Genomic DNA, 14,751 nt, shown 5'->3' on the forward strand with positions numbered 1-14,751 from the left:
TCTGCTCTGTCTCTCAGCTGGACTTGAGTTCACGCAGTGCACGCTGGTCCCCCCGTGCAGCCTCGCGCTTATTCAGCAGTTCCCACCACAGAGCAGCCCAGTCAGTAGTGTCTTGTCAGCCTCTGCCAGCGGGTGATAAACAGCACGAGAGCGGCATTTTTTATACTTGGTCGTCTTTGATATTGTAGTTTATTTATTGTAACGCGAGAAGTCAGAAAAATAGCAGATATTAGCTGCTTTTCGCTGGGCAATGATGTTAAAAGCAGCTCCGCTAAGATTTTTTGTTCGGTAGTAAACTGACAAGACGTGCTGGCTCGCTGAAATTCACGCGAGAGTGGAGCATCTTCTCGCCCCGTCACCTGGAAACCACCGGAGCCACCAGAACCTCTGACAGGTGTGAACGTGCAACACGCCATGGATGATTCTGGGATTATCCGAAGACGGAGGCTGCAGGTGAGAACTTTTTGCACACCATAAGAAGCTAGTCAAGCAGACATCCCCGTATAACATAGCCCATATGTGTTTAGATTTTATGTCGATATTGTTTTTTTCAAATACCAGTAGGGGCACTTCATCTTTATGAATATTCAGTGTTATATGAGCTGGTTCCACTTAGATTTAAGTGATGTAAATCAATATAGCCAATGTTATTAATTTAACTTAACCATAAAAAACATGTTACACTTTTAGACGTTAAAGAACCATCATTGACCTAATACACCCAGAAATGTCAAAGAAAACCCCCAGTACACACAGTATAAAGTAGATTAACTTCCTTAACATTTTGTTCCAATAAAGTTTTGAATAACTCGTATAAAAGGCAGCAGCAGTAAGTGCAGTTGGTGGCAGACCTGTTTTTATATTCATGATAATATGTATATAAATCTATAATAACCATTTAAGTCTGGCCTACTTAAAGAGACTGAGGAGATTATTTTATATCCTATACATGATGCATGTTAGTCACTTTACTTAGCCCATATCTTGTACATTATAACAGACACAGGAAGGCACTTTTAAGAGCTTCCTTGGAGGCTTTCCTCCGTGTGGTGGGCGCGTTGCGTGAAATTAATCAAGTGAGGCAGACAGGGTTTACCATGCAGAGCCATTGTCTGCTTCCCTGTGAATTAATTTACAGTAAAAGTACTCTGCTGCACATTGTGCCAAGATATTCTGCTCTACATGATTGCTCATCATTTGCAAAATATAGACAAGGAAAATTGGATGATTTCCTGCACAAATAATGTTGTTCGGTTGGTAGAACATCCCAGTAACGCTGCCAGGCTCCGAGTATTCACTCCTACAGGTGCTGCTCTCCTGTTGTAAGGCCGGCTGGATTAAAGCAGACACACAATTAGAGATGTTAAAATAAATGGCTGCTTCTGATGGAGTCCAGAGACTGTTTCATTCTACAGAAAACAGGACTAATTAATACCAGATCTCCATTTGCTGAACTGTACACATTGAAATGACATTTTCCCTAAACTGTATCATAAACACATTTAGACTTTTGATAGCAGGTGTCTTTAGGTGATAATAGTTCAGGAAGAAATAGATTGAGTGTGCTTGTAGACTTATATATGAGGGCTTTTGTATGATCACCGGTCTAAAACCCAGTATTCTGTTTACAATCATAGCTCACTAAGAAAACAAGGAGAAACTATGACCTAAGCATTTTTCTATTTTTAGTTATATCAGCATTGTTGCTGATAAATGGAGACAATATAAATCAACATTTCAGTTCTAGCTGCAACCAGGAAGTATTTCCACTACCTTGTAATCTTTTAGTTTCTTGTAAATTATTAATTAGTTGCCATTCTGTGAAATGTAAAAATATAGAGGAACAGGTGCATCACAAGTTCTGAAAGCCACAGGTGGGACTTTAAAAGTCTTTTATTTTGTAGGATCAACAATCCAAAATGGAGATGTTGACTTTCCATTTGAGAAGCTTAATCCAGACTTTATTAAGTAACTGATTCTGCTCTACTGAGAATGTGTGTAAGTGGAGATGTCCTGTGTGCAGCCGGTTGAGTTTTACACCAACAATATTGCTCCTATCAGGCACAGATCTCATGAAGATTTTTGATATGTTATATATTTATTGAAATTAAAACAGTTCAGTTTGAAAACTAGAAGACATCCAGTCACTGCTGAGCTCGGTCCTCCTTTGAGTGAAATACTTTCTCGAAAGTTACGTGAAGCTGAGCTGTAGACGTGGATATCAACTCTTTTAGTAGAAATGGAGTGCAGGGGTGGCCTGGTAGGGGGGCAGGAGACATTAAGAATGGAATAAAGGTTTAAGTGTAACGCTGAAACACACACACACCAACACACACTCGCCAAGATAGACTCTGTATCCAGCTGACATCAGGCACACACAGACACATTAAAAAGATTTGTTCACTTACCAGGGGAGAGTCAAACTTTTGCTTTTAGTCACACACCGAGTGTGTCCATCTATTCAGTACACTGTACTGTGGCTACACCAAGAGTCTTGTGTGCGTTCCTGTGTGTGTTTGTGCAAAACACTCATGCCTATATGTACATATGAAATCGACTCCAACCCCCCGCCCCGACTCTCCCTTTCCATTGAAGTGGTCGATATCCATATCTCAGACGGAGGAGGTCTAAATGCTGAGGATGTGGCGCAGTTGTCAGGCCCATTAGCAGGACTAATGGTGGCCTAACAGCCCTGTGCGCCCTCAGGGAGGAAGACCAACCACCAGCAGCAGGACGGGCTGAAAGGGCTGGAGGCCAGGAGGGGGAGGGCGGGGGCAGCTTAGACCTGAGGCAGACAGCAGCTGTGGGCTACAGTAGACCCCATTTAAGTGGCTATTACAATATCTAGATCCCTTTACTGCCTGGATCTACTTTCACATCAGAGAGGAGAGGAGGGGAAAGGGTTGTGTGTCTGTGTGTACATGTATGGCATGTTTGTGTCTCGTAAAGATTTCTTCATTGTTCATCCAAGCATGTGGACTGAAAACAATGTGAGCTGGAACCTTTAAATGAGTATCATTTAAAATACTGAAACCTAATGAGTACAATCTTTAAAAAGAAAATGCTTTATTACTTTAACATGATGATGTATGGGGGCGGCTGTGGCTCAGTGGAGTCAGTTGTATCTCAATCGGAAGGTTTAGGGTTCAATCCCTGACTGCTACAGTTACATGTCGAAGTGTCCCTTTGATGTATGAATGTATAGATAGATAGATTGATCCCAAACTGGGAAATTGTGTCCTTACAGCAGCAAGTTATCAAAGCGAATACAGCACAGGAGAAAAAAAAAACCCAACCCAAACTGGACAGAAACTAGATAAAAATGTTCAGCACAATTTTTCATAGAACAATTATTGTTGTACTTATTGAGATCGTCTATACATCCCGTCAGCAATCAATAAATCAAATGCTCAGACATAAAAAAACACCTAGTACCTTCGGCTGTCGCAGGCCTCTAATAATAACCCTCTCCAATCATTTCCATGAATAACAACAGCATCACCCCCAAAGCTTCATATGTTTCAAGTGACAAATTCTTCAGGGCTCACAGTGATTATGACTGGAACAAGAAATGTCAGGAAGCTAGGCGATGAGTGACAAAGTCAACACAAGGAGGACTTTGGGATGGACCTTAACGTTGGAAACATCCTAATTTACTGGCAATCAGCATACTGTAGGTTTCGTTTAACGTTTCTCAACCAAACCAAATAATTATTAGTGTGTCTATAGTACCTAACTTTGTCGCTCTATAATAGGGGTGGCTGTGGCTCAGTGGCAGAGTTGTCGTCCCTCAATCGGAAGGTTGGCGGCTCGATCCCTGACTGCCACAGTCACATGTCGAAGTGTCCTTGGGCAAAGCCATCGAGTATGAATGCATAGATTATTAACTCTCAGATGTACGTTGCTTTGGACAAAAGTGTCTACGAAATTAAATTGTAACACAGTAACATGATAACGTCACTTCTACCTTTGCTTCTGTCATAACTAAATTGACCACTAGAGGGCTTGGTCTTCTGCATGTAGACGGATGTTTAAGGGTTGAAATGGTGGAGGACAGCCTCTTATTTGGTCACTTGCTGTCAATCATTAATTCTGGTTCCCGTCCCTCTCCCCTCTTAATTTGTCTCTTTCATTTATAACTCACTTATTCTACAACTTCGTCTCCTCCTTAATCCAGCCAACTGCCCATGTGTCTCCTTTTCTAACCACCTTCTGTACTTTCAATCTTTCATTCTGGCAACTCCACATGGCACAACTGGCAAACCAATTCCAGGTCATGACATTTGGCATGGGGGTTGTCAGTGTAATTACACAGGAAATGGATTACGATACTATACGGTGCATACATTCAGCAGATGTTTTTGTTTAAATGACTTACTTTTTTTTTTACCCTACAGGCAGACCATTTTTTCTTGCTTTTCATTCTGGCTTCTTCCTTTCTCTTGCTTTTTTTTGGCTTTTATTTGACAGTTAACAGAGAACACATACGTGAGATATGAGGGGATGTGACGTGCAACAAAAGACCTCTGGTTTTAGTTTTGATAATGTCATACACAACTGTTCACATGTCTACTTTTGGCTCTTAATTATCAGCTGTACACATACAAATCAATGACAGAATATTGGACTGGCTGCAACAGTTCTTTGCTCTACAAAACAAAATAAATTAGATGTCACGAACAATAAATAGAAACGAGATCAACCGCATTGATTCATTTTTTTATTTGGCTTGAGGCGACTGTGTGTCATTGAGATGCGTCGTTTCATCTCTTGTTAGGACGATCCTGTCATCCTAAGCAGCTGTATGTGTGTGCGCAGCGTACTTACACTTAACCCATATGCTCTTACACTCTCACACCAAGTCATACAACATGTCTCACCCAGATCTAGCTGTAGGAGTATTAGAGTACACGACACACACACACACACACACACACACACACACACACAAGCATAATTTGTCCAATATTTTGTTCTGGGCAGTGTGCCCATTTCCAATATGCTAAGCACAAGGGATAAGAGTGTGATCACTGCAGAAGATCCAGCTCTCTGTGCCAAGTGCTGTCACTCACTGCCATGCCCACTGCTTTGTTCTGCCTCACACCGTCCTTCTGATGTCAGTTTTATTCAGAAAGGGGAGGTTTTGTACTGAGAGAGCAAAGTGTACATCAAAGCAACGGATCTGGGACAGAATATATTTGGGAATAGCTTCAAATATTTGAACTCCTTCAACTGGGCTTCAATTTTCACGCCAGACGCCTCTGAAGTACCAAAGCTTCAACCTAAAACCCCCAAACAGACAAAAATGGATGAGGTAAGAGAAAAAATGCTCTAGATTAAAGTTAAAACTGGATCCATTGAAACAGGAAGGTAATATAGGTCAGAGAGTGAGTCATACATTTCAATGAGACATTCCAATACTTTAGACCTCAGCGTAATGACCAGTGAAAGCTTTCAAGGAAAATGATTAAGCTGCAGAATGCACTGCGTGACATTTGCCTCACAATCTGCTGTCAGTTTTGGCAGCAGAAGCACAACAGAAGCCTCATGACTCGGCCCGGAGCAGCAGCATATTAACATTTTTCTTTTCTTTGGTTTCCAGTTGGCCTTCGGTTCGTCCTCGGGTAAATATAAACCAAAACTAAAAAAAACATGGGAAAACCATGTGATAGCCTTTCTTCAATGGTCAGACAGAGAAAGTTGTCTCATATTGTAATCTGTTTTAAACAGTCCTCATGCCAAGCAAAGCACTGAGGAGAACATTAATAATTTGTGTGTAATGGATTTAATGTGTAAAGAACGTGTTTGTTTATTTGGTCAGACATATGAGCCTGTTTATACTGCCTTATAACTGCAAAACCACTTATTTTATTTTATGCCGCTTGAAGATGAGATCTTAACTTAAATCTTTTCCCACCTTTTATCCCCAAAGTGAAATGTCACATCAAAACATTTAAAACCTACAGAAATAGTTGGTGTGTGTCTGTGTTTGTGTTTGAATGTTTTTGTATGGGGGAAGGTGAGAGCAATGGTTAACTCACTTCTTAAAATGAGCTAACCTAGCTGTTATTACTCACATTAAACAAGCTAACCTAGCTGTTATAACTCACATTAAAACAAGCTAACCTAGCTGTTATTACTCACATTAATCAAGCTAACCTAGCTGTTATTACTCACATTAAAATGAGCTAACCTAGCTGTTATTACTCACATTAATCAAGCTAACCTAGCTGTTATTACTCATATTAGAATGAGCTAACCTAGCTGTTATTACTCACATTAATCAAGCTAACCTAGCTGTTATTACTCATATTAGAATGAGCTAACCTAGCTGTTATTACTCACATTAATCAAGCTAACCTAGCTGTTATAACTCACATTAAAATGAGCTAACCTAGCTGTTATTACTCACAATGAACAAGCTAACCTAGCTGTTATAACTCATATTAAAATGAGCTAACCTAGCTGTTATTACTCACATTAATCAAGCTAATGTAGCTGTTATTACTCATATTAAAATGAGCTAACCTGGCTGTTATTACTCACATTAAACAAGCTAACCTAGCTGTTATTACTCACATTAAAATGAGCTAACCTAGCTGTTATTACTCACAATAAACAAGCAAACCTAGCTGTTATTACTCACATTAAAATGAGCTAACCTAGCTGTTATTACTCACATTAAACAAGCTAACCTAGCTGTTATAACTCACATTAAAATGAGCTAACCTAGCTGTTATAACTCACATTAAAATGAGCTAACCTAGCTGTTATTACTCACAATGAACAAGCTAACCTAGCTGTTATAACTCATATTAGAATGAGCTAACCTAGCTGTTATTACTCACAATGAACAAGCTAACCTAGCTGTTAATACTCACATTAAAATGAGCTAACCTACCTTTTATTACTCACATTAAACAAGCTAACCTAGCTTCCACCAATGTCTCTGTCTTGTCACTGTCAGTCTGTTGACGTTTTCTTTTCCATTCACTGGCTTTAAACACCACCGTATTCCATACTGTGTTACGTTTATTGTTTACTTCATGTGCCGTCTTCAGTTTTGTAGATTGCTCTGTCGTATACTTCAGTTTTTGCATCGTTTAACCTTTATTGCTTTCTCTCCACTGTTTTTCTTTTTTTCCTTCTGTAAACAGACCAACGTCAAATTTAACAGACTTCTTTTGGTGGATTGATATGATTACAGTTTGTCTTCCGGTTTGTGGGATTAGAGCCGCATCCCTAGCAACGGTCTGTTCTTCATAGCAACAGTCTGTTATCGAGAAATAACAGACCTTGGAATGCCGTTATTATCCAATCAGAATCAAATATTTAACACAGCTAATGTTATAAATATGTAATAATGAAGACTAAAATGTTTTTTAATGTTAAGCATTACATAAAATGGTTCTCTAAGCTTGTGATTGCTATTATACAGTATGTCATGTATCGTCATTTCACTTGGCTTTACAGAAGATGATTCAATAATACTTCTACCATCTTTCCGCTACATGTCACTCACATGAGGTCAGAATCAGCACAGACAGTGACGATAGCTTCTTTAAATGAAATAGAAATTAAAATTAAAATTATTTGATCAGATATAAATATGATTACACAGTTAATCATCTGATTGTAGCTGCACTCTGGGGTATAAAGTCAAGCACAGATGAGGCTGATCCATCCTAATGCAGTGACTGAGGAGAAATGCAATCGAAGCATTGAATCAGAGGTGAAATAAGTTGAAACTGAAGCTCCTTAGCTGCAGCTAATGGTTGTTTTGAGCATCAAAGCATTAATCATTTTTTTCAATCAATCAATCCATTATTATCCAGTCTTTAAAATGTCTAAACTGTGAACATTTCCCATCATTAAAAGTTGGCTCTTGCAAATATTTGGCCCCATAGATGAAATGTGTTGGCTGTATGAGGGAAGTCTTCACAGATTTAGTGCAAGATTGACACTCTTAATTCATCCACGGATTCCAAAAATTAGTCTCTATGAATCTTGTGAGAAACGGGAATCAAATCTAACTCCGACTCTTGTAGAAAAACTGATTTCAGGCCACAGGTGCTTCATAAATATGTTTTATTTGTCTTTGTAATGTACTTGACTGTGAATTACAGTCGTCTAGCATAAGTGCTAAATGTACACTTTCTCTCATTTCTTGACACAAAATAAACTATATTAGGGCTTAGAAATCAGTATATTTATAAAAGAAGTTAAGAAGCTTTATGTGTTGCAAGGAAGTGAAGAACAATATGGCGGTGCAACTTCCCTCTCAGCAAGATGTTTAACAGAAATAAACAGCTTTGCCACCCTTTGAAACACGACATTCAGTCTTATTAAATACTTTCAGTGTTTTTTCATCCTTACTTTAATAACATTGACAAGTTGCATTTTTTATCATAACTATAAATGGAAATCATATTACATAATTTTAGTGAGATGATGTAAATACATGTAACTGATTGTATTCAAGAGGCCTAGGATGTCATCTTGTATAAATCACAGGCCACTGAATTGAATATTATATTAATATAGTATATATAATATACTGCTGTACAGCTGTCCAAAGAATCAATATAATAATGTATGATGAGAAAACTTGTGACTTACACCCTTAATATGTTAATGGTGTGTAACATAATTGCCATTGTCTGTCTTTCTATACTGCACTCTGTTGCATTCTGGTCTATGAAGTACCACTTCCAGCATTTGCAGTGCCTTAATGATTGTACATATGTAAATCATTTCAACACAAGCTGTATAAGTCAAGGCCTATGTCACAAGCAAAGTGCATTTTGCTGAAAACGTTCACAGGTTGTGACTGAGGAGAATTTAATTCCAACATTTTCTGGACTGAGCGGTAACATGGCAACAACTCATACAGTATCTGTCTATCTGACAGACAAGGAGAGGGAGCAGGTGTTGAGGGTTTTATCCATTAGCCACCCCTATCACCCCATACACGCACACACACACACACACACACGCACACACACACACACACACACACACACACACGCACAAACGTATATGAGACTCCTGCGGGCCCTCTCTGACTCACCCTGGCCAAGCTCACTTCCTCTTGATGATGTAACTCATTAGCTGCCCATGAAAGAGCTCACTATGATGGGTGATGTCACTCCCATTGAAAAGAAAAGTGATCACTTTCCTTGAACTGTTATATGTTTCCAGGCCATTACCAATAAGTGTATTTTAATTTTCCATGTTAACAGAATAGCTTTTGGATAAACACTTATTTGCTTTCTTTAAGAGTGTTTGAAAAGATTGATTCCACTCTTTGTGCTAGTTATGAAGCTATAGCCAGGAAACAATTATCTGAGCTTAGCATGAAGACTGAAACCGGGGAAACTAGCGAACTAGCTTTTCTCTGACCACATGTTAAAAATATGTTTAAAGTACCAGCGCCTCTCTGGCTTATTAGCACATTTGATCTTGTTTAATGTGGTCTACAACTATTACCATTAGATTGACAGGCAACTGCTTTTTATCAATCAATAGTAACAGCACATAAACTTATGAAACCATATTGACTTTTTAACCTTTCTTTTTGTATCCAGATTAAAGGATTAACCAGCTGTTTTGTCTTAATGCTAAACTAAGCTAATTTGCTTTGTCCTCCACACGTGAGGATATGAGGACGACATGAGGATAATGATAATAACCTTTATTTATATTGCAATTTTCTTTTACAAAATGCTTCACAAAAAGCCTAAAATACATGAGAATTGATCAATTAATAAGAACAACTGTCAAAGAAATAACACTGTGTTTAGAAAAGAATGTTTTAAGATGAGATTTAAAACCAAAGAAAGATTTATGCAATCGGAATGCATATTGAAAAGGCAGGTGGTAATATGAATATACAATATGAACATATACATTGACCCAGGGGAACCACATAAATAGAAAACAGTAGTGGACCTATGATTGACCCTTGAGGAATGCCTTGGCTAAAATTGGACACAAATTAGGATGTTTGGATGGTATCAATTTTCTAAACCATATCTTAGAAAGTAATTTAGATCATTTTTTGTTGAGTTATTCCTTTAATGACCCGTCTGTGCAGAGTAGCGCTTGCTTCCACATTCATGTGATTACTGCACCAGTGCTCCACGTGTTCAATCTCCAAGAGGGATAATTATGATTATGATTTCTGCGACGTGCCTTTTGGAAGATATTACAATGCATCTTTGCAGCACAGAAGGGTTTTATGCCGCTCATTGGCTCCCCATAGTTTTTATTAAATGTGAGTATTAGCGTCTCACAGTGCTGGAACGTAAATCTGGTGAGTTTGGGGAGGAAGCTTGTTTTGAGATTGTTTGGAGACGAGAGCTCCGGCTGTCAAGTCATGTTTCATCAGATCGACTTTGTTTGGGTTTGTAATGCTTGTTTACTTATACAAAGACAAAGAGATAGACTGTGTGTGTGAGATAGAGAGAGACATTTCAGCACTGCTCTCCTCTAACAGGCTGAAATCCTTCTCTGGAAAACCCATTACAGTCTCTTATTTTTCCTCCCATGTTAGTGTTTGTTTTCAACCTCGGGCCCTGCGTGTTTGTCGCTTGGATTCCTTTCATCTCTTTGTCATGGCCCTTTGTCATTAAGCCTTCCCACATGAAAAGAGCCAAATGATAATATCTTTTTAACGGAGCCACTGGGCTGTGGAAAAGATATCTGGATAAGCAGCGCAGGACATGCTGACAATAAAAATTGACGCTAACCTGATCATACCTTAGCTGATCGAATTGGGAATAGATTGGCAACAAACGCCGCACAGATTCATCCCAGTAGGTTTTAATCACATCAGAGTCCTTGCTGTTGTGTCCCAGTGTCATAAATATAGCATCAACATGTTTTTAAATTGACTTTGGCTCCACTCAACCTGGTGATTCCTGTAGCTCTGCAGTCTCTTAGCACTTAGGAGGGATCAGTTTTCAAACTGTTTTCCACTCGAACAAGAGGTTAACAGAGAAATCACAGAACTGGCTGCAGATGAATCTCATCCTACACAATTATGGGATGAGATCAATGTTCTGTCATCAGATGAATCTTATCCTACACTTCTGTTTTAGACCATTTTATTGTTTTATTATCATCAGTTTTCTTACTGGTCAGGAATTTCTTGTTCTACTCTTTTTGATGCACCAGCATATTGTGTGATTACAGTTCAACAACATTTCAGTGATGTGTGGAATGCCAGAATTATACACTAATGATGCTATGGTGTTACTGTGAGATTCATGATTATATGTGGGGTCAAAGCAAAGAGGCAAATGATTCTGCTTCATAATTTGTTAGATAACATTAGTTTCACATCTATGAAGTAGAGATGAAACTTTCACTGGGCAAAGCCATGTAAAAAAGACGAGTGTCCTAATTGATTTAAACGTCAGCCCGACCAAATGTGTTCCGACTTATTTTTTGGCCTTTCTGTTAGTAAATCTGTCGAGATTTGATGGTAAAGCAACAAGTTTTTAGGAGGCAAATTGTAATCATTTTTTAATTCAAGACATATAAGCAGTTTCAGTGAATGTAAAATGCAGCGCTCCTGAGATAAGTCCAAGTGGACAGAAGACCATTACAGGGAAAGATGGAGAATTATTTTTCTGCTTCTCAAACGTTTTCTAATTTTTTTCCTCTAGTGTTTCCCTTTTTTGTCAAATAGTGGGTATTTTACCTCATTAGGCCTGTTAAAACCCTTATAACAATATATTTATAAAAATGTTATGTCCACACTAATCTGTGACAAGGGGGCACAAGAACATATTGCTTCACTTCAAGAGTATAACCTAAAATCTTTTGGCATATGACCTTATGACCTGAAAGAGAGGGACCCACTAGGTTCTAATTACTCAGTAGGAGAAAGGGAAAATAATATAATGTATAGTGTACATGATGTCCATAACACTCTGGGATTCACTCAAATATCAAGTTTTGTTTCTCTCATATCATTTGTCTCTTATTTAATATACTTCTCACTTTTGCAATAACTCCAGAAGTGTAAATATGCTACGTACGAACAGACATGCCGAGGATTTGACCTTAAAGAAATTAGATCTATACAGGACTGTCTATATATACCATAAAGCAACTTTAAAAGGAAGCATCAAAATAACAGAAAAATATTCAATCAAAATTAACTAGAAGGGGGGCGTTGGTTTAGCTCAGTCGGTAGAGCATGCGCCCCAGAGGCCACAGTCCGCGTCGCACTGATAGCAGGCTCAACTCCCGGTCTGCCGATCACTTGGTGCATGTCGTCCCCCACTCTCTCCTCCCAACATTTCCTGTCTGTCTTCAGCTGTCCTATCAATTAAAGGCAAAAAAGCCCAAAAAATAAAAAAGGAACTAGAAGGGATTTTCATAAAGATTCCCTGTTCTTCATTAAATAACTTATTAGACATTTCAATATAATTGGTTAAATCTGTGTCAGTCTTTAACTTTAATTGTTGCTGTTAACAGTGTTAATATTGAGAGATAATGGGTTATTATAATAATTCCTATTCATAATCACACTTACAGTACATAATAATTGTTTCCACAAGCATATAAACTGAGTCCCTCTGTCACAGATTGCATGATGTGTAAAACTAACCACACTCTCTCTCTCCCTCTTTTCTCCTTCTCTCTGGCCTTGTCTCGTTCTCCCCAGAAGGATCTACCTCTGCCCCGGAAAAGTAGCAGGTAAGTTCACATTTATGCAGGTTTGATTCTCTGTATGCGTGTCCAGATAGATACATGCTGTGAGAGACTGTCTCCAGTTAATATCTGTGCCCTTTCCCAAAATACAGGTGAGTGTGTTTGGTTGTTTTTGGTATTTGGCAGACAAAGAGGGAAAGTGTGAGAATTTGATTATTCTTCTGGAAAACTATGTCGAGACATAGGAATCCTTCCTTAGCAATTATATAATATCCCCAAATCAATTCTGCATCTTGCTGTACCTCTTTTCCACAAGGTATGACCTCTTAAAACAAGGCAGGCTGTTTTCTGTGCTGAAATAAATCCACAGACCTGGAAGGAGGAACATTTTTCAGCAGTTGGAGTCCTTCCAGCTTTGTTAAAGGAAGTCATGGTCAAGTAATAGTGTTTTGCAGTGGGAGCCTTGTCTTCAGTCTGCAGCATGTTCCAGCTTTGCGGGAGCCCTTTCACTCTCAGAGCGTCAATCTGTTGCACCAATGAGCTGTGCAATGAGAGTTCAGCAGCAGGAGAGCCGTGCTGTGACCTCCATGGCCCGCATTGTTCTGGGAAGGAAGAGGGCTTTAGAGAGGGGTGAGGAGAGCAGTACATGATGTGTAACACACATGAGTTAAGCCATCACATGTACAGAGCAGCATGTTACATGTTGTTTTACACTTTATGAAAGGAGCAACTTAAGAAGATATACACCCAATTTGTCTAATTCAGACTGCTGATGCTTAATAATACGTTTTGCTGCATTTTTACAATTAATAAGGACCATGGATTTTTTCCCTCAGCACTTTCCATTTAATTTTCTTGACCAGGCACACTGGATAATAATAATTATTTGGCCATGTGAGGATAGACTTTGATAGATTTGAACCTTAAAATGTGAATCTACCCTTTAAAGAATCAGACAGTGGATTACAACTAGAAACTTAAGCCTGTAGGACAAACTGACACGTAATTAATCATCTTCTTGAACTTATTGGAGAAAAATGAAACACTTTTACCACCAATCCACTTATTGTTCACACCACAGTGTCTTGATGAAATATGTGCCTTTAAATGGTTCGGTTAACCTCGCTGACATCTAATTACCTCCCATTGTTTGAAAGCGACGCTTTGTAGAGAAAAACATGGAAGTCATAAGCAGAGCGATTTAGGAACAGATCCTCTCGTTGCCTCACGTCAGCTTCTTTTATGGTGCTCTTCAATGAAATGATTTATGGTAATCTTTGAAATGGCAATGTGAGAGCCAGATATTGACATTGTTGGGCAGCTTCAGAAAACATGATTGGCTTCTCAGAGCCAGAGAGACATTTAGTTGGTCTTTCCACATTTAGAGACTGAATTAGAAACCTCTCGGGTCGTTTTCTGTGCTACTTAGAAAAGAGTGGGACTGAGTAATCCTGAGAGGTTTGACATGTTTGAGTAAAATATCTTGATTTATGCTACAGGCATGTTAAAACTGTTACTTTTCGAACAATTATAACAATTATGGCAAAAAACGCACAATATGGAACCAAAAATGATATTGCACATGCAAGCTATGCTCTTGTTGTGTCTCTGTCCATGGTGCTGAAATGAAACTAACCTCTCTTTCTTTCCTCTTTACACTCTGTTTGTCTCTCTTTTAAAAGCCTGAAAAACACAGAATATTATTATTTTTTTAACATAGAGTCTGAAGTGTCATTAATTTTGAAGCGTTTGTCTCTGGCAACGTTTCTTTTGCTACATCTTAATTACTCTTAATTTCTCCACAATGTCCTCTCTTTTACACAGAGAAACTGTGAAATTTCTCGTCTACTCTTAAACTTTGATTTGGAGAGCCTGAGCTGGCTGCTGCTGCTGCTGCTAAAAGCACTTCACAAATCAGGCAGAATTTTGGAAAAAGACTCTTATGTCAGCTGCAAATGCTGTCTGAAAATGCCTTTGAACGTGGACAGGGGGTGTAATTTTCCTCAAATGCTTACACTTTGCCATCATCATTTGAAGTGTTGAAATCCTTGAAATTTTTCTGAAATTGTTGTAGTCTTGGGACTT

General features: G+C 38.7%; 1 protein-coding gene across 1 annotated transcript in view; it reads left to right on the forward strand.

Moving 5' to 3' along the window:
• The first annotated feature begins 391 nt into the window (after nt 1-391).
• The window catches only part of LOC138594194 (microtubule-associated serine/threonine-protein kinase 1-like), a 74,677-nt gene continuing 60,317 nt past the window's right edge, over nt 392-14,751 (forward strand). Inside the window, exons 1-2 of the mRNA XM_069665202.1 lie at nt 392-453; nt 12,680-12,711. Coding sequence (XP_069521303.1) covers nt 415-453; nt 12,680-12,711 — 71 coding nt within the window. The 5' untranslated portion in view covers nt 392-414. The remainder of the gene's footprint in view (nt 454-12,679; nt 12,712-14,751) is intronic.

Source organism: Semicossyphus pulcher, unplaced genomic scaffold, assembly GCF_022749685.1.
Source record: "Semicossyphus pulcher isolate SPU_LCO1_2020_fin unplaced genomic scaffold, fSemPul1.0.p SCAF_17, whole genome shotgun sequence".
NCBI lineage: Eukaryota > Metazoa > Chordata > Actinopteri > Labriformes > Labridae > Semicossyphus > Semicossyphus pulcher.